At 37.3% G+C, this 21,471-nt stretch overlaps 3 protein-coding genes across 3 annotated transcripts; all 3 read left to right on the plus strand.

Moving 5' to 3' along the window:
* Positions 1-1,294: 1,294 nt before the first annotated feature.
* Positions 1,295-5,958, plus strand: LOC117633618 (kinesin-like protein KIN-13B). Its single transcript, XM_034367279.1, has 12 exons — positions 1,295-1,641; positions 1,753-1,941; positions 2,195-2,389; positions 2,576-2,683; positions 2,978-3,055; positions 3,135-3,216; positions 3,508-3,667; positions 3,744-4,046; positions 4,275-4,493; positions 4,575-5,076; positions 5,185-5,250; positions 5,334-5,958. The coding sequence occupies exons 1-12, from the start codon at positions 1,522-1,524 to the stop codon at positions 5,511-5,513; spliced, it is 2,202 nt and encodes a 733-aa protein (XP_034223170.1). The 5' UTR covers positions 1,295-1,521; the 3' UTR covers positions 5,514-5,958.
* A 3,661-nt stretch (positions 5,959-9,619) lies between these two features.
* Positions 9,620-10,984, plus strand: LOC117633634 (heat stress transcription factor C-1). Its single transcript, XM_034367297.1, has 2 exons — positions 9,620-9,982; positions 10,073-10,984. Exons 1-2 carry the CDS (start codon positions 9,770-9,772, stop codon positions 10,859-10,861), a joined length of 1,002 nt encoding a protein of 333 aa, XP_034223188.1. The 5' UTR covers positions 9,620-9,769; the 3' UTR covers positions 10,862-10,984.
* Positions 10,985-18,407: 7,423 nt separating this feature from the next.
* Positions 18,408-21,471, plus strand: LOC117633631 (indole-3-pyruvate monooxygenase YUCCA2). The gene is made up of 4 exons (XM_034367292.1): positions 18,408-19,283; positions 20,045-20,293; positions 20,397-20,519; positions 20,629-21,471. Exons 1-4 carry the CDS (start codon positions 18,591-18,593, stop codon positions 20,860-20,862), a joined length of 1,299 nt encoding a protein of 432 aa, XP_034223183.1. The 5' UTR covers positions 18,408-18,590; the 3' UTR covers positions 20,863-21,471.

A 21,471-nucleotide genomic window follows, 5' to 3' on the forward strand; every position in this document is an offset into this window, starting at 1 on the left:
TCCAATCACCTAACTGATGACAACCTACACTTATAACTTTGTTAAAGCTTGAGTTGAGTTTATTCAAACATGTTCAAGCTTGGCCTCACAGTCACAACCTACAATGTTTGCACTTTTAATTTAAAGATTACGCGTAAGATGTTTTAAAATAAGATGATGATGAATGAAGTACGTAAATTAATACAATTCCCTTCTATTGAGGGACCTTTAATATAATTTTATTTGAGAAACACTCTTTAAGGCCTACTATGAATTTTATTTAACAATTCAATCTGTCTATTTTTTAAGTCTTCATTCATTGATCATTTTTGTAAAAAAATCAAGCAACTCAAAAATTGTTAAGACATTTAGCTGTGCCTAACAAAATTGATGAATAAGATGCTCTAAGAAAACACTAAAATAACAATCCTTTAATTGAGTAGTCAAACAGATTCATATTCAAGTAATTTTGTGCATAGATGATTTTGAATGAATACCTAGAAAATAGATGATTTTGATAATTGAAATACAATGTATGGTGGATCCTACAAGAGTATCCCTCAAATAAAAGCCTTTATGCACTAGATAATGATTATTTAACATCGAGGGACAGACCTAAAAATGGCAATTGACTATTGATTTTTTATTTCCTTATATGAAAGTTTAGACATTACATCGATAGCCTAATCATGCTTTTTTGTTTTGACTAAGCTAAGATACATAACTCTCTATTTGCATTTTGAAATCCTAAATTGTGCTCAACATGTGATTTTGTGGACCCTATATATGATCATTAAGTGTTGAAGAAGCTAAAGGGAGTACAAATACAACCATTCATAAGCACATTTAATTTGAATCCTTGAGCCAAATGAAGATTCCAAGTGGAATTTTTAAATAAATTTTAAACTTTTACCGACAAAATACCAATTCAAATTCAACTTTTCCCTCCTACTAATACCATTCATCATATTTTTCCCATATATTACAAATGTGGACCTCCCAAAACGATCCATTTTAATAAGTGACCCGTGACTTATGGGCTTTGCTTAAAAAATGGGCTACACCATCCGACGTCCAATTTTCCAGACGGAGACAATCCATAATCTAACGGTGAATCATCGACGGTGCATAGATAATCGAAGACTCGCGATGTAGCGAATCGGACAATACACTCAACGACGTGCAGACCACCTTACCCGCTCGAGGCAATTGACGGTTTGAATAAGCGACACGTGTCCCCGCCATTCATCCTCTTGCTTCGTTTGTCGTCCCCATAGCGCACCTCGAATCGGCTGCCCCACCCCCCACCCTCTCTTTTTCAAAGTTTCAAAATCTCCCTGTGTCTCTCGCACGCTCTGTTTGTTTGTTTAACGCGAAAACTGGAAAAGAAAAAGTTCGAGAAAAAGAAAAAAAACATCTTCCAACCACCATCACTACTGCAACAGCAGCTTCTCTCAGAAGCTTTCTCTCACTGATACATAAAGTGTATTGGAGCTTTGTACGGCCAGCTGAGCCGATAGAGAGGGAGAGTTGGAGACGAAGATGAATGTGGTGGGGAGACAGATGGCGCGATCTAATTCGGCGATGCACCACCAGCGTCAGTACTCGGACAACTTCATGGACGCCTCCTCCAAGTGGCTCCAGTCCTCCAGTCTCTCACAGGTCCTCATCTTATATTAAATTTTGCAAATTTGCCCCTCGTTGAGCTCACAATTACTTAACCATTCCTTCCTTCGTATGAAAAGCTCACATTCTCAGAGATTTTGGTTGCAGGACTTTGAGTTGTACGGCTCGAAAACGAGCAGGAATAATCAGAGAAGTGTTCGTGAGCGATCACCGGACGCTTCGATTGCATCGCGATCGTCGACCACGAGAAGGAACGGTGATGATCGAGTTTCGCCCAGTGAGCTCAGCCCCGGCTTGCTTGATCTGCATTCCTTTGACACCGAGTTATTGCCTGAGGTTTGTCCCCTTACTTCTAAAAGTTGTACTTTTTTTTTTTCCTCTTGATCAGAAATTTCGCTAAATTCTATGTTGTCTCTTTTACATTGATTAGAGACTGAAATGTGGATTTAAGTTTACTTTTTCATAAATGCCCTGCTTTTTTTCATTTTTTTAAAAGCTTAGACCTCACATTTCTCTGCCTTGATCCAATGTAATACTTTTTTTTAAAATTAAAAAAAATAAATTGTTGATTGATGTTTGGCATCGGTAGATGCCCGTTTCAGGCCAATCTAACGGGCACCCGCTTCATCATCCTGGTCGTGGTAAAAGTCTTGACGATTCTGAGCCATTTCTCTCCACCAACAAGCTTACAAGCAGATCACGGGGTTTGCCTGAGAATAATCTGCTCAAGAGTTTTTCATCGGATAAAGAAAGGGCCAACAGTGTTGCTAAGATCAAAGTTGTGGTATGTCATTTAAAAGTTGTTTCTCTTTCTCTGTATCATCTCATGCAGTGCAGGGAATGGCTGCTCTTGATTTCCCGAAATATTGCATTCTAGAATCAACAAATTGAGCATGACTATCTGTTCTGTTTTCTCTTTTTGCAGTGGAAATGTTGATGCTATTTTTTTATTTTTTTATTTTTAATGCAGGTACGCAAGAGACCACTAAATAAAAGGGAAATTTCAAAGAAAGAGGAAGACATTATTACAATAGAACCAGGTTCTAATGCACTCACAGTTCATGAAACAAAACTTAAGGTGAGCACCTGGTGAGCGAGTTTTTCAACAGCGATCGATTGTCAAGAGTTCAACTTCCAATGTTCTATGTTTTCATGCTTGCATGCATTCATATGTCTTTGGGTGTGACTGAGCAAGTGAATATCTCCCAGAAAAATCTCTTTAACATTCATGTGTTTGTGTTTGTGTGTGTGTGACCGAGCAATTTCCAATTCTTTAATAGCTTAATGTTCTCAGAAAACTCCTCTTTTCTATGTATGGAGCTGTGTATTTACTTTTTAGAAGCATCTAATTCTATGTCACCATCCTCCGCAGGTTGACTTAACAGAATATGTCGAGAAACATGAATTTGTTTTTGATGCTGTGCTGAATGAAGATGTTTCAAATGATGAGGTGAGTTTATCAGACTCTTGTTTCACTTTACTGTTTTGTTACAGATAATTTTACATTATCTTTAATTTTGTTACTTTAGGTGTACTTTGAGACTGTGGAGCCAATAGTTCCACTGATTTTCCAACGAACAAAAGCAACTTGCTTTGCATATGGGCAGACAGGCAAGTATTTTCCTTTTATGAAAACCTAGTACTTCTCCATTATACTTAAAATTTTGCCGTCACCTTTCTCAACATCCACGATTCTTTAAACTGTTGACTCGTGTATGTAAGTTATGTTATCTTGTTGGAGTTTTTTAACTGTTCTTTTAAGTTCTAATTGGTTTAATTGAGAGAATATGTCTTTTTTCCTCCCTGGAAATGTATTCCAAATATTTATGTTTTCTGTTTCTCACTTTTTATTCTGTTATATGTGTACCTGTAAACTGAAGTTAATCTTATTTAGCTGTTCAGGGAGTGGGAAGACTTACACTATGCAACCATTACCCCTTAAAGCATCCCAGGATATTCTAAGATTAATGCTCGATACTTACCGAAACCAAGGTTTTCAGTTATTCGTTAGTTTCTTCGAGATATATGGAGGGAAACTGTTTGATCTCCTAAATGATCGAAAGTAAGTTATTTCAGCCTGTAGGCCAGAGAAGATTTTCATTCAGACTCATTATCCTCAAAGAGTTCCACTTTTGCAGAAAGCTTTGCATGAGAGAGGATGGTAAACAGCAAGTGTGCATCGTGGGTTTGCAAGAGTACAGGGTGTCAAATGTGGAGACAGTCAAGGAGTTCATTGAGAAGGGAAATGCCACAAGAAGTACTGGTACAACTGGTGCAAATGAGGAGTCTTCCCGATCACATGCCATACTTCAGCTCTGTATCAAGAGATCAGCTGATGGAACTGAATCAAAGCCTGCCCGACTTATAGGCAAGCTATCTTTCATAGACCTTGCTGGAAGTGAGCGTGGTGCAGATACGACAGATAATGATAAACAGACAAGGTGGGAATTTGTTGTGTGGAATTATGACCAATTAGCATGATACTTATTCAGAAAATAGTATCACCCTTGGCATAGCTAGGGTTGATGAATCAATTGGTTCCCTTAGGAGATCTTCACTGCTTGGGTGGCTTAACCTTGTTCCTTTTTTATTTATATTGATTGTCCATACAGACTATTGTTAAAGGACCTTTGAGTTGCAAGAGATGATAGTTTACTTTCTTCTTGCAGAATGGAAGGTGCTGAGATTAATAAAAGCTTACTTGCATTAAAAGAATGCATTAGAGCTCTTGACAGTGACCAAGGCCACATTCCTTTCAGAGGGAGTAAGTTGACTGAAGTTCTTAGGGATTCATTTGTTGGTGATTCACGCACCGTTATGATATCATGCATTTCACCAAGCTCAGGATCGTGTGAACACACTCTCAACACTCTGAGATATGCTGATAGGTATTTAGTATTATACAAAATAAGTGGAGAATTGAATTTTATCATTGTTTATACATTTCTCATGAATTTCTTTCTTTCCAGGGTGAAGAGTTTATCAAAAGGAAGTGGCTCCAGAAGGCATCAATCGTCTTCATTGTCATACCTTAGAGACTCAACCACAATGCCCTTGTCTTCATCTACATCAACTGACACAACCTTTGAAGATGACATGAATTATGTTCCTAGTGAAAAGAGCAGCTTTGGTTGGTCCAAACAGATAGAGAGAGAACCCTCCCCACAATTTAATGTGGATCGTGTACCTAGTGGGAGGGTAGAAGGAAGTTTGGCTGCATCTTTATATTCAGATTACTACAAGGATCAGACAGGTGGTCAAAATCTCATAGGCACAGATGATCTTGACTACCCTGAGCAGGCTTATGAACAAGACAAACCATCGCGAGGGAATAGTAAGAAGGTAGAGACCTACCAGCGATCATCGCTGGAGGAAAGGCGAAAGATTGGCAATCAGGTGAAATGGAGGGATATGCCTGATTTTGGGGCTATCAACTCAAATTCTGATGATGATCTTAATGCCGTCTTGCAGGTGAATACATTCTACATTTTTCCATCTTGAATTTTAATATGAGTCATTCAATTGCTAATTGCTAAATGATATATGACATTCATCATACTCTCATTTGGTTGCTTTTAGGAAGAGGAAGACCTTGTGACTGCTCACCGAAGACAAGTAGAGCAGACCATAGAAATTGTTAGGGAGGTTGGAAACAATCTCTTCTGACCGCATTGTAGTTTTATTTTGTGCTATGCTTGGACGTAGTTTAACTGCGTTTACTTATGCAGGAGATGAATCTGCTGGCCGAAGCTGACCAACCAGGCAATCGACTTGATGATTATATCTGTAAATTGAATGCCGTACTCTCTGAGAAGGCTGCAGGAATTCTTCAACTGCAGACTCAGTTGGCTGAGTTCCAGAGGCATCTGAATGAGCATAGTGTTTTAGTATCTACTTCAAGCAATTGATATAATTTGGGAGAGAGAACTAAGCAGAGCAGTTGGCATGTGGCTTTCCAGGAAGTTGTGATGATTCATTCTCTTCCTTGATAAGAGGGTTTGGCCCTTGTTTATTTATTTGTCTGTTATGCCTATCTATCTAGCTTGTTGGCTCTTCATAAAAGTTCTGTGGCAATGTGCTTATAGAGTAAGCTTGTTTGAGTTGCTAGGGTTTCTATAATATATGAAAACCACCTACCTCAAACTGCTTGTTTTGGGGGTAGATGGTTTGATCTTGTTTCTTTTTCTGTCAACATTATATGAAATCGTCTTGAAATTATGACCTATGAGAGGAATGAGATAGATACATGCAAGCATATGCACGTTTTGTAAAGCTCTGTGACTATTTTTTTGGCTTTTGGACTTTTAAGCTTTGAATGAATGACCTCCATAATATCGGCTAGCTATTGGTCTATCCATATTTGTAATTTGTTTTTATTTGTTGAAAAATGTCTCGAATTTTTCGTGTTTTGATTCAATTACATTTTTTTATTGTCATTCAATCATTCATGTGTATCTAAACCTTTTACTACAATAGAGTGTCTTCTTGTTTCAAATTACATCTGGTATCTTCCTCAAAGTCGGCTTAAGACCCAAAAGACTGCTATTCCTTGACCGGCGAGAGATTGCAATCTTTGTGATAAAATCTTGTCTTACCTGAAGTCACTATCATCTCTTTTTTTGTTTCTCAAAGTCTCTAGGATCCTTTTGTACCCTTTCCGTAATCTTCTTTTCCAGATTTTGTGGCTCTTGTTCCTTTTTGATGACTGGTTTCTATTTCATAAAAGCTAAACCTCATTAGTCACAAATTTATTTATTTTTTGGTCAACAGTCACAAACTTGAAGACACCTACTAACCCACCAATTGGTGTCAACAGGTCTAGCTTAATGAAAAAAAAATTTGGTTTACACCCTCATGTGTGTGTGAGAAAACTCTTTTTCTTTGGGACTATCGCTTGTATTAAAAATAAATAAATAAATAACCCCCACCAATTGATGTTTTATAATGATTACCCACCACCGCAAATTGCGTCCTCAAAACAGGAATCATGAACTCAGTTGTTCATTGGAAAATAGTTAAACAGAATTATTTCTATGGCGGTGGTTGTTTTCATTATAAATCAATCACATCCATCATGAATGTGTCCTTTTTTCAAAAGATATCGCCTTCATAATAAATCAGTCCCATCGGAGGGTTTGTTTTGGAGTTGTTTATCAAACTCTTATAACTTTTTTCTTTTTCCTTCAGACTCTTTAACCTAAATTTGATTGGATAGAGAAATCTAGTCGGCTACAATTTGCATAACTGATGTGAAAATTGATTCGATACGAAATGTTATTACACATTTAACGTAAATCAAAAAAAAATTTTATGGAAAAAAATCATTGGAGAAAGGGAATTCGAAATCCAATTACATATTTATTGTTAACCACCTATCTCATGCATGCACTAAAGCACGGTACCAAGTAAATATGGGTTGGCAGTGGTAAGAGTCTTTGCTTACAGATCAGTGATCTCTTATTCGAACATTAATAATACCTACACTCTTCAAACGTTGACAAAAACAGAAAGTAAGTATGTGTCTATTTTCTATTTTGTTCATGTCATGTGGACTGCGGGTTAAGTACATAAATTTGTTTGATGGAATATGTAATTGGTCAAATTAGTGACCCATTTATAATTTGGGCAAGCAAAGGATCTTCTTTGCTTAAAGAGGAGAAAGTGTAATTATTTTTTATTTGAGAACATATCTATGCACCTTTGTATAGCAGCCATTTGTGTTCGTCCATTTTCTATTAGAACCCCGAATATCCTCATCCTCACCATGTGTCATAGGTTTGAGCTATATGCCGTAGGTATGAATCTATAGTCTCACATGAGCTATATGCACTCATTTTTCTTATTAATATATATTTTTCTTTTCTTTAAGTGCAATAATACACAATTAACAAAAAATTATGTATGCCACCAAAGATTTCTTGGAAAGCTATAGTCTCACATTATAATAAGTTACCATGATTATTTAATTATAAGGTACCAAATATTTGTTTGACTTACCTTACATGCCCGACAATGTCTTCTCAATTCAAAATCAACTCCCATTTTGATGGAAAATATAAAATAAAAATAATGTTTCTTATTAACTTCAAATTATTATGTAAAATAATGAGAGACTGCTTATAAATTCTAATTTTAATATTAGTTAGAGATGTTATTTAACAATACTATATCTATTCCCAATGGGAATACCCGTGAGTAGTGACTAAGCATATAAATTAATTTATACTAATTGACCATTACTATAAATAATAGGGAAAACCAATAATAAAAATAATAAAAAATGATGGCATAAAATGAACCGACAAGGTGTAATAAGAGAGAGTAGGAAAGAGACAAGAACGGATTTGGAGTAAATAAATATGCTCCCCATGGCCCTAACACCACTCCAAAAGAGCCAAAAACATATTTACAAGGGCATTAGGCTTTAGAGCCATGGACGTGGCCAAGTAGGAAGTCCACACGTACCCTAGCCCTTTATGCGCCAACGCACGAGCAAGCAGCCTATAAGCCCAAAAGCAAAAGCATAAAGCAAAATCGGATTCCTAGCGACCGAATCTTCTAAGCCCACTCTTTTTTTTCTTTTTTTAATTTCTTTTTCTCTCTCTCTCTCTCCATTTTACATCCTCCCATTGGTAACGTTTCATCTAATTTATTAATTTAATAAATCTTGGAGCAAACTCCCAAACCCTAGCCCCAAGCGCGTGTTGGTTTAGTGAATGAAGTTTCATTGGCATAATGCTTCGCTTGCATTGCTAGCCTAATGCATATAATTGAACATTTCATTTTGACTTTGTATCCATCATATACATCATTATCACTATTAGGTTGTAGACAAAAGCTTAAGCACCACACATTAGTTTCTCTTTTAGGCTAAGCATCCCTTTTCATTGGATGCCTTATTGCTATCGAAGCTAACTAATACCTATATTTTAGTTTTTCCCATTTTGAAATTTTGATGATGCACTTCACGTGTGCATTTGACCCATTAACATTAGATGAGAAAATAACAAGCAAAACGTGTGCTCGTTCAACATTACTAACCTTTTAGCTGAGCTTTTGTATTGCAAATTCAAGACTTTTCATTTATGATTAAAACAACTCTTTGATTTATAATACAATACTCAAATTAAAAGACAATCAATTCTAAAACAAGCAAACAAAACAAATAAAAATTTAAATGAAACTAATGGACCTTCTTTCTTTAATTTTCGGCAAGCATTTTTGGGAAGTCACAATTCTATTTAGTTAGATTTCGGAAAACTAAGTGGTCGCGGACTGGTGCGTTCCACGCCACCGGCGTCCTAAAATCAAAAGGCACAAGTTGATCTCTATGATTGAGGCTGTATTCATTTTGATATGTGGGAAGTCCTCACTCTCCTAGTGACTTGGCTTGGTCTCACTCCCTTCCCATACAAGTGGCGATGAGAATGCTTTCTCTCTCAAAATCACGTGTCAGTCCTAAAAATAGACGAATCACATTATCTTTCATTTGTATATATGCACTTTCAAATCCACTAGCCAGCTAGCTAGCTGGCCGAGTTCATACTTTATTCATGAAGAAATGGAGAACCAAGTGTCAGCACTTTCACACATCATAGGCTAATAGAGTTAAGAGTTATTAACCTTGTTAGGCCACAACCCTGAACATGATCTTGAGACTGATTAAATAATTATCATGTGAGAGTGTGCTAATCCAATCTAATGTCGACTATACCCACCCTGTCGTCTAGGACTAACTACAGTTGTCAGCTACCCCGGGGACCACGTCACTAATTAAACAAACAAAACTTGTACTGAATCTGAATACCACGCCCCCCAAAACGCGCGTTGAAGCATCTCTTTCCCCTGGAGTTTGATAAATATCTAACCATGACGTGTGATAAAAGCGGAGCCCAGTGGGTCCCATAATTCTCGCCAATGAATATCAGAAACGTATGGTCATGTGCCACATTAGCCAGTGTCACTGTTTGCGCTCATCCGTTATATATTACGGTGGTACTTCAACATTCTAAAAGAAGAAAAAAGAAAAGTCGATTCCGATAAGGCTCTCAAAATACACACGAGACACAGAGAGTTGCAGAGAGTGAGAGTGTGTGTGTGAGAAACAGAAAGAGAAAGAGAAGGAGAAAGCGAAGGAAAAGGGGAAAAAGACAGTCTGTATGGGATGATGATGGAGGAGAACAACAACGTCATCGCGCCGTTCGTTATGAAGACTTACCAGATGGTCAACGATCCGACGACGGACAAGTTAATCACTTGGGGCCGAGCCAACAACAGCTTCATCGTCGTCGACCCTTTAGACTTCTCTCAGAGGCTCTTACCCGCTTACTTCAAGCACAACAATTTCTCCAGCTTTGTTCGCCAGCTTAACACATATGTGAGCATATAACACATAGAATTGTACACTGATTTGATTAATTATCGGTGAAAATGAAAACCCATTTCTCAATTTTGATCATATGTGCAGGGATTTCGTAAGGTCGATCCAGATAGGTGGGAATTTGCGAACGAGTGTTTTCTGCGGGGCCAAACGCATTTGCTGAGGAACGTGGTGAGGAGAAAGCACATGGGTAAGAATTCGTATTCGAATTCGAATTCGAATTCGAGCACGTGCTTATTACAGGGGAAGCACGAGGAGCTTGACGACGAAGAGATAGTGATGGAGATTGCGAGGTTGAAGCAGGAGCAGAAGGCGTTGGAAGAAGAAATGGAGAACATGAACAAGAGATTGGAGGCAACAGAGAGACGACCCCAGCAAATGATGGCTTTTCTGCACAAAGTCGCGGAGGACCCTGAGATTTTGCCACGTATTATGCTCGAGAGGGATCGTACGTTCAGGGCGCAGTTGGGGGAGAAGAAGCGGCAGGTTATGATGATAACCTCAACGTCGTCGTCTTCGTCGGGCATGGGGGCCACCAACTCCGTCAAGACCGAAGATGAGGATGACGGAACCGTAGGGGTAATTTCGTCATCTCCCGAACCGGGTTTTGAGATGGAGAGTTTTTATTCCACGTCTCCAGAGACGTCGACGGCGCGAGAGTGGGGGACGCAGAGGCGGGTCGTGGATCGGGTTCGGGCTGTGCAAGACCCGTATAATATGAACCCGACGGTGTCGGGTCATGTGATCGGGAATAGTATTAATTCCGGGTACGGGTATGGGAATAGAAATGTTGGTGCGGAAGTGGGTTATCTCACAGAGGAACCTATCCCTGCACCACCGCCTTATCCATTCTCGTTGTTAGAGGGTGGCTTTTAGTTTTTAGTTATGATTTTGTACTTTCACAAGATTTGGCTTTTGGTATTAGTTCCTTTTTATTTATCCTTTATTTTAAAAATATAGTTATTATGTATAACAAAAGAAAATAATTCAATTATGAGTTAACAATAGTGTTTATGGTTCCCACCACAAAGGTGGTGGATTCCCCCTTCCTCCCATGGCATTTAGGTTCGAAATCACAAGGAGTTTCTTGCCTCCAATGTAACCGAAAAAATAAAAAATATTTATGTGTAAATAATATATATATGTCCACATTATGTCGGTTTAGATTTTGAAATGAATTTATTGGGAATTAAATTCGCATGTCTAATTCCGAGATAGTAGAATGGAATATGTTTATTATCTTATTTGAGAAAGTTGGAAATAAGAACAAACAAATGTCATTTTCTCTCATGAATGTATGAAATTCGCCCATCCATAAGAAGTTCATACCCATGAGTTAGATATTACTACATTCACTTAGTACCGTCTATTGCAATGAATTAAATCACACAATTGCAAGTGAGATTTTACTGTTTTAGTTTAATTTCATGCAATAAAATTGCATTGATTATAACCATTCAAACGGTAGCATTACTCTTCAGCCAAGTGTCGTTGACTATTGGGTAATAAATTCAGCAATAAGCCAATAACACATTAAAGTTAGATAGATTAGAGACACATGAATAAGATGATTCATACATGAAAAGTAGAAGCAGGTCCTCAGGATTAGTTAGCTCCTCCTGAGGAAAATATGGTGTTTGACTCTCTTTTATTCACTGAGGCAGCAAAAAGGGCTTCTTTCAAATAGATATCGTTTTGATTGCAAGCACGGGCTGTACTGAGTTTGGCCTCGCGGTGAGCATACCGACTATTCTATAATCTATTTCCCACTCCCCAATTGCCAAGTCGGCTGATTTAAATTCCACTGTTGGCAGCCCTGCTGGCACCAGCGAACTACAATTGTATCCAAGAGGAAGTGCTAAGAACATTCGTCTACAAGCGGAGAAAAACTTATTTATATCGAGTTATCATTATGGCGTTATTCTGAGTCAATCACTTATTATCATATGTTTTAACTTTTGAATATAACAATATGTGATAGACTTGGAATATCATTACAGTTGCATCCCATTACATGTAAGTTATTCTCCAAAAAGCGAGCGAATCGAACGACTTTCACCCACTAATATGCTATGAACTCTACATGCAATTACAATTGGTAACCGCCAATGGCGTGTGTAAAAGGGACCCTAGGTCTAGCATGGAGTTCAATCCCATTGAAGGATGACCCTTCAGACCCAAGAGGGGCACAGTAAAATTACAGAGAGGCACACAGTAAAATACGGAGAGGCACACAAGACGTGCCCATCATTAATAAGGCGGGGCATCACCCTCTCTGTAAGCATACCCTACCAAATATGTCACATTTGCACGCTTGCTGTGCCCTCACTCTCAGTGGATCGTAATAAAGAGTGCCAAAAATACACAGGCGCAACGTATGTGAAGGAAGGACCCTAAATTAATTACCAAATGTAATTATCAAGTAATTAAGATTAGTTTAAAGTCAAACACGATAGCCAATGATTAGCCAGGATTCTTGTCAATGCCGGAGACTCGTGATTAATTACGCTTCCAATTCATATTCAAATTGGGTCAAGCTCCGATGCTGACGAGGGATTTACGCGAGAGGGTTTACATTATGGGGCCCATCCAAGCCCAAACCCTGATTGGGCTTTCGGAGACTCGTGTCATGCGCTGGGAGAAATTAAACTCCATGATGAAGTGGGCCACCCGACTTTGTTTACAATAAGAAAAATGGTTGTGGGTCCCAGTCTCCTTCAACCAAGTCGTCCCTACCTTTCATCTTTCTTCTTTCCCCGACTTTTGGGTGGGGACCAGTCCCTCGACTCGTGAAACCACGTGGGGAGAGCGAAGTGGAAAGGACACGTGTTGGCTTCCCAATGCATCAACTTTTTGATCTTCCTCCTCCTAAAGCGTTCACATGAGATGAGACAGCGGTGAGGCCAAATGTGGTGCTGCACTGGCACACACTATCATGGTGGACGTTGAACCCGTGACCATGTAGGTCCACCACGTGTGGTATCTCAGTGAGTTCACCAACTATATATTCTACTGTATGTATGGGTATATTTTTAACCCAGAATAAATAAATAAATTTTTATTTTTCTCGTCATGTTTGTTTTTGTAAGGGAATATACTATAATTTTGGCGGACAAACGTACCCACAGGACAGGGAAAAGAGGGTGACACCTGTCCCTTACCAATCCGATGAAAGGCATTGTTGTCTTGTCTCTCAGGATGGGGAAAAAGGGGCCATGTATTTAGGTTAATTTGTCCACCACTAAACCATTTTTAATTAAATCGTGTCTCAGAGAAACGAGAAAATCAGCAAAAGTTTAAGAAAAAAGAGCGATGTGGCATTTGGGCTAATTATGCATGTGATTATAAAATGCGAAAAGAGTTAGTAGGTAAAGAAGAATAATTAAAAATTGACCTGGAAAACGAACAGTGTTGTTTATTCTTTTGGTTTCTTTTGATCGATTGCCAATCATACATGTTCAATATTCTGATAAACCAACACTAATGAAAAACAAAAACAAACGAACAAACTCAATGCTACTAACTAGCCCAATATTTGATGCTGAATTTGAGTCTTCTTTTAAGATCGTATCACTAGATTAATAGTTAATTGTATATTAAGAAACTGATATTAGGTACAATCTTTTCAATTTTGGTGGAGTGGGTGATTATTGTGTGGCTGTCTTTGTGTTTATGTGCTTTTGTTTTGAGAGGGCGTTTTGGTTGTGTTGGTCGATATGTGGGTTTTGGCTTCTCGGTGGTGGCATCACTATTGTTATCCGGCTAGGTTTTGATTTTTATGGCGCTTTTGTGGGTTTTATGTATTTAGGGGACTTTATGCTTTTTGTGGACTTTATGCAGGGAAATTAAAATGAGGGGTTATAACTTATAATGAAAAGGTCCTAGCTACCCAATACAAAGTTATTATTGAATTGTTAGATTAAATCCCGTCACGGTAATCCTTCAATATAACCCCTCATATGTAGTGGGCTTTCTGCCTGTAATAAGTTTTATTGAAACTTGTTTCTGAAAAAGAAAAAGAAAAAGAAAAAAAGAAGGTACCACATTGTAATTTGCATATGATATCCACCGGATAAAATATATGGACATGGACCCTTAATTATTCTCATAACTTAGCTATATGTAAGCTTGAATTCAAGTAAAGTAGTGTGAATGAAATCAAGAATGGTTTTGTGGCCCACTCCATAAACATCATCCATCACATTTTGGCTTTTGCATTGCTTTCTCATGTTATTAGGCCCATAATCCAACCAATACCCGCATTCCAGTTATTTGGACCGTATACCAGTCCATGATGCTACACAGCAACATGATAGAATCTATATCACTATCAAATTTGTTTTGTTTTGTTTTATTTTTTTATAAATTTCCTCTCATCTTAGATTAGGTCAAGACTGGTCTCATCAGGAAGGCTCTTTTGTTCGTTTTTATATATAGAACGAGAGTGGAAAGACAATTAAGCAAATGAACAGGTGACTTGTGCTAAACAAAAACCATATGAACACATGAATGATCATGAACTATGACAGTCATAGGAGGGCATCTAGTTAGCTTTTTAATTAGCCAGATAATTAATACATGTTGCTAGGATTATATATCCAATTAGCAGTGTCTTTTGAGGGAATCGTATCCGCGTGAAGGAAAAGAAATGCGGTTTTTTATAGATTAATTTGGTAATTAACAGCAGCACCCTAGTCCATTTGGCAGATATGAAGTGCCCAACTAGCTAGGACCGCAGAATCTTCTAAATATATAAAGTTTGCTATATACGGACTTTGGTTGTGGTTGTGGAATGTGGAGAGAGACTAGTATATTCGAAAACGAATTTGGTTGGAGGAAAATGAATCACCATGTTGATGTTAGAGAGATAATAGCATTCACCACCACAAGCATGATCATTGAAAAGCCTAGCTAGTATTTGCATGCTAAGTAGGTATTATGCATATATACTTTCCCTTAAAATATTCGACCTCTAATAATTTTTCTGCCTTTTGAGCTGAATCAAAAGTGAATTAAGTGCTTGTTAATTTTAGTTAAAGTTGTTGGGATTAATAACACACGTACCTCAATGAAAAGATTTTGACCGCACTGGTCACTTTGCTTGCACCCCCGCAATTTAAAATCCAAAATCATTAGTCCCATTTGCAGACTCATCACAGTCTCTGCTGCATTACATATTCATTCTGCAGTTTTGCACGTCTGAATTCATAAATTGATCAAATATGAAGAAACACACGTACGTCAACTTGATTCGCAAACTTAAACACTCAAATATTACTGATGAGTATGATTAGTCCAGCAATATCTATTCTCCACATGTATATTGTCATATTACAATTTGGAGACCTCAAATGATTAACAAAGTTAAGCTTAATTAAATAAATGTACGATATAGTAACGGGATGTTTTAGCGGTATGCATATTCATACACTAAGTATACTATCTATATACGTATGTATGGAATTAAATGCCCAGTCTCGTTCTGGAAATATTATTTTCTGGTAATCAGCACCCAGGTCAGGTGCCATCTTTCATTGTGTCAACTCAGCTGCTTTACTTTCTGATATATTCTTACAATCGGGCGAGTATAATATATGAAAAAGATAAGCAAGAAACCAATTAAAGGAAGAAAAGAAAAGAAAAAAAAGAAAGAAAAGAAAGAAAAGAGAATGGTATTGATCCTTCCCTCCAAGAAATAAGATTATCTTATAATTAACAAGTAAACTGGCCCTTGCAAATTGCAAACTTTCATTTACCTACTTTGCTTATATATAATATTACATTAAGCTTTAATAATTAGATGCATACATGCATGACATTCCTATTAATCTTTATTTAATACCCCACATTTGTTAACTAACTCGTAAAGACTATAGCTAGAGATTTAATTACAAATGAACACGAGTGCCGCGCTGGATTAAATGAAGTTGATGAGCTTATTAATCAACGACAATATGTGTTTTTACAGTAATCTTTTTGATACTAGTCTCAAAGTCTTTACCTAAAAAGAGAATGCTTTTCATTCTTCAGGTAGGTGTTGAGCCTTTTCATTTGAGTATGAAAAGGGATCACTAGCTAGTGTGTACACTTAGTTTATAATTAAGAAACAAGCTTCTGGTAAAGTTGTTTTATAATTAAGAAACATGCACTAAAATCTTAATGGGGAATATTAAGAGAGCAAAACATGATTCTAACAAACCCAATAATACCTCAGGCATATGAGATTAGTCAAATCTAGTGGTGCCTTCTTTGTATAAACTAATCAAGGATGTTTAGAGTTGACTTTTGTAAGTAAGTGTACCTTATCTAGCAAATTAGCCAGGATTACCGTTCAATTAACATAAAAACTCACTAAGACTTCAAATAATAAATTTGATAAAACAGTCATTAGGGAATTTGCTAACAGAATATCCTTACCAATACCACTACGATACCTCCTTAATTTATTTTGGTAACACGCATGTTTAATTTACTTATCAGAAATGAGTCTTTTCACATCAATTTGAAATTTGAAACTTTATACGAGTACTACATGGGTTACGTACAATGGGATCATTGATTTTCAGGCATATAGATTCTCGATTCGTCTCCTAAAATATGTCAGATATCAATCATGATGATGGCCTGAAATATTTATTCTTGTATATGCTAGCTGCTTAAGTGGAAATAACAATGAGAAATTGACAATTCGATGTACTTTGGATTTATAAGTTGACCCGGTAACATTGCCTAGCTTGTTGACACATCCAATCACATACACAATAGCCTCATCTTGGAAATTAATTCCAATCCAAGAAAAGAGAAAGGAAAAAAAAAAAAACAGAGAGTGGGCAATTGTAAGCGAGTAATCAAATTCAAGGAAAGAATCTGGGAGAAGGGAGAGATACTCTTGGTTATATGTTTGGTTTTAGGTCTATTAAAAGAAAACAAACAAGATGGAAAAGAGATTCTCCAAAATCGTGGGGCATTTGAATTGTGTATACTTGGATGGCATTCGGCCTTCTGCCTCCAAATTATGGCAACATATATAATATAGTGGCCCATTGCAATCGTGACAAGACAATTGTAACTTCAAATGTGAAATAGTCTAGTTTGATTCTCACTTAGAATCCCACAGATTCTTTCACCAAAAGTTTGGAGAAATTATATAATGGTACACCATTATATGCATAGGGGTATTTTTTCGCAGCTAGTTTTGTATTCTCTATCACCAGCCATCTTAAATCTCTAAGCTCTATTTGGAATATAAGATGGTCAAAAAGAGCATCACGCTTCACGTATGGTTCCAAATTCCAATACCCAAGAAAGCGTTATGATTGGACGGTTAGGAACTATAGTCTCCATGGAAATATCAGTTGGGCCAATATTTGCTCAAAGAGAGATTCTTCATCCACCAAAGTGTCTTGTGGGGCCTTTCGCCAAAAAAAAAAAATAAATAAATAAGTGTCTTGTAATGATGTGAAATCTCACTTGCAACTTGCAATGATGTGATTTAGTTTATTACAATAGATGTAATTATAATTTTTAAAAAAATACAGTAATTAATGTATTATATTCTTAAGAGCATCTACAATGATTCTTCAATAGTTGAACGCAATAAAAAAAAAAATTTAATTAAATTACTTTTTTTTAAATATATTTAAAATTGGTCTCTTTTTAAAAATCTCTTTGAGAATATTGCAATGATACAAATTTTAGTGTAAAAATAACGTGTAAGTAGATATAACTATTGATTTGAAGCTATTGAACTATGTCATTGCAAGTAAAACTACAGTTCAATTCAATAGATACTAAAAAAGATCAATTTATTGAACTATTGAACAACCATTTTCGATGCTTAGCATCCCAAAAATATCCATTTCAAAATAAAAGTTAATACATGTATATATTGGTGGACCATGTGATGTTCATGTCATCAATCAGCACCGTCCACTATGTCCTTTGATTGAATCAGTAAGTACTGTGTCATCGTATCAATAACATCCTAGCTAGCTAGAGTATATACTTGTCCTTGTAACTAGAATGTTTGCTCTCTCTCTCTCTCTCTCTCTCTCTCTCTCCACTCGTCCTTGTAACTAGAATGTTTGCTCTCTCTCTCTCTCTCTCTCTCTCTCTGTGATGAAGTGGGTGAAGAGGCAGAAGGTTGTTGTTGGTTAGTTACTATTACTAACATAGATATCATATGTCCCAATTCATATATATATATATATACACAATTTTACCACTGAGCCTGCTATATGCCTACCATATATGTGTATATATATTGGCCCCAATTCAATCCCTTTGTGAATACCTCCCTCCCCTATTTGTCCTCCCACTCAGTCTGCCTTTGTTTAGCAACAGTGTTGTCCCTAACTTCTTAACTCTCCATCTCTTTGCCTCTCCCTCCATTTGAACAAAAACAAAACCACCAAACCCTCATTGCGCATATTGGACAAGACCCATCTCTTTGTACTTGCCAATATTCTCTTCAGCCTAATCTCATTGATCATTGGTCACCCTAATTAATCAGCTTTTTCTTCTTTAATTACTAGTGCTATTACTTCAAGGTGTGAAGTACAATTAGTACTTGATCAACTTTTAAGCACTATATATTGCTGATTTTATGGACTATTTGAAAGAATTGGAAGGCAAAAGACTTCATGATCATTTTGAAGCGAAGATGGCCGCTAAAACTACAAGAAGGCTTATATTTGTTCCTGGGCCGGTCGTAGTTGGAGCTGGCCCTTCTGGTTTAGCTGCTGCTGCTTGTCTCAAAGAAAAAGGTATTCCCAGCTTGATCCTTGAAAGGGCTAACTGCATAGCTTCGTTATGGCAGCTTAAGACCTACGACCGCCTCCGCCTTCATCTCCCCAAGCAGTTCTGTGAACTCATACTCATGCCCTTCCCTTCAGATTTTCCCACTTACCCAACCAAACAGCAGTTTCTGGCTTACCTAAATGCTTATGCTGAACACTTTGATTTGAAGCCTGTTTTCAATATGACAGTGGTGAGTGCAAGGTTTGATAGCAGATGTGGGCTTTGGTTTGTTAAGACTTTGGGGTTGAAAAATGAGGAGACTGAGTATGTTTGTCAATGGCTGATTGTTGCCACCGGTGAAAATGCTGAGGAGGTTGTGCCGGAATTTGAAGGGGTGGATGAGTTTGGGGGGCCTATTCTTCACACCAGCTCTTACAAGAGTGGTGAGTTGTTTAGGGGAAAGAAGGTTTTGGTGGTTGGATGTGGGAATTCAGGCATGGAGGTGTGTTTGGATCTCTGCAACTACAATGCAAGCCCTTCCCTCGTTGTAAAAGATTCGGTGAGCATACTCAAACTCTGCGTTGCCTGCCATTAACCCAATTTTACTTTTTTCTTTTCCATCTCATAAATAATCTCAATTCTTTTCATTATTAATATCGCGTTGGGTAATACAGCTTCAGTGATAGAGCATTTACCTAGTGATGACAAGACTTCAAATTCTCGTCCTCTCCCTTTATATGGTTTCAATCTCAATACTTTTCTAGTTATTGTGAGTTAAGGTTCTCTATAATTTCTTTAAAAGGTAATATTTGATTCCAATTCAGAGTGCCTCTAGCTAGATATGATAATAGCCAAACCTAGTATGACTACTTTTCAAATTTTGTTTTAGAAAAAAACCTAATTAATTTAAACTTGGTCTCATAAAAAAGTGATTTTGGTATACTTTAAAAGTTTCTTCTTTTAACACACATGCACAATTAGTTTTGGATGATTAGTGGTAGATGTTGTGGACAATATGCTAAGCTAGCTTGTCTTCTAACAAAAGAAGAAGTCATTCTTCTCTCTCACTTTCTTGGAATTCGTTTGCATGCGCAATCAACACGGGTCAGAAAAACACAAAATCTCATGCCATATATAATCTATGATGTGGTAGCTCGCTAGCTTTCCCACGTACAAAATGTTCTTTTGCAGAGAATCAGCAGCCAGTGGTGGTACTGTAGCTCATTACACACTCTATCATATTTTTATTTGTTTTGTTTTTTTCAATACTTTTAGAAAATTCTTTCTGAATTTTGTTCGTAAAATATCAATTGTTTGTAGGTGCACATCTTGCCGCAAGAGATACTGGGAATATCAACTTTTGGATTGTCCATATGGTTGCTCAAGTGGTTCCCCATGCGCCTTGTGGATCATTTTTTGCTTCTTGTCTCACGCCTCATGTTTGGTGACACTGCCCAGTTTGGCATCAACCGCCCGGAGCGTGGCCCTCTTGAGCTCAAGAGCATGACTGGCAAGACACCTGTTTTGGACATTGGCACACTTGCTAAGATCAAAACTGGCCACATCAGGGTACTTATATTTATTATAATTGCGCGCTTAATAAGTTTAATTAGTCCTATGTCGCGTGACTTTATAGATAGATTAATGGCTAATCAGACTATTGCCCATGTAGGTTTGCAAGGCAATAAAGCAACTAGAACATCAAACTGTGGAGTTTATAGATGGGAAAGTAGAGCATTTCGATGCTGTCATTTTCGCAACGGGGTACAAAAGTAATGTAACATCTTGGTTAAAGGTACGTACTAATGACAACTTTGTTTGATTAACTACTAAAACTAATCTTCTAGAAGTTAACTTGGGTTAAGACTTAGGAAACTTTCTTTTTGTTATTTTTATTTTCTCAGGAAACAAACATGTTTTCAGAAAAAAATGGATTGCCTCGGAAGCCCTTCCCAAACGGATGGAAAGGGGAATGTGGATTGTACTCAGTGGGGCTTACACAACGTGGCCTACTGGGCGCTTCTCTTGATGCAAGAAGGATTGCAGAGGACATTGAGCATAGCTGGAAAGCTGAGGCCACGCATTTCATGGCCTTCACAGCTTGTGCGTTGCCACCAACACCACCACCACAGCCTTGATTATATTAAGCAAAAACAACCTGCATATCATATACCGGCGGTGAATATCGAAAGATAATTTATAAAAACAAAAAACAAAATTATTGATCACTTTATATATATGCAGCTGCCTTTGACAAGACCGAGGAATTTGGTTCCTTTTCTATCTACCCAAGTAGAGCGTAGGAAGAAGATAAGAAAATAAAAGAAAAGAAAGCAAAGAAAAAGAGGGGAAAAAAGGTTGTGGGGTTGAAAATGGAAGTTGGGTTCCAATTCCAATCATTCAATTATAATAGTATGCCTAGCTAGGGGAATGTTGGGTGCAACAAAAAGTTTAATGCTTCTTTTGGGCTGTGGGGATTGGTGGTTCTTCTCATCATCAATGCGTACGTATATCTTGTAAATTACCACTTTTACTTTAGCTTACTAGCTAGGATATATTAGGGTACTGTTTGATTAATTAAGAGAGAGACTTTGGGTTTCTCAGATTTGGTTAATCAGGTTTATAATTTTTGTGTCTGATTTTAAGATGATCGATGGTGGTGTGATCGAATTTATGTGAAGTATAAGGTATAAACTGAATTTTCATGTGATTCGGGATTGGTGTGTATATTATGACATTTTCATCAA

Source organism: Prunus dulcis, chromosome 7, assembly GCF_902201215.1.
Source record: "Prunus dulcis chromosome 7, ALMONDv2, whole genome shotgun sequence".
Lineage (NCBI taxonomy): Eukaryota > Viridiplantae > Streptophyta > Magnoliopsida > Rosales > Rosaceae > Prunus > Prunus dulcis.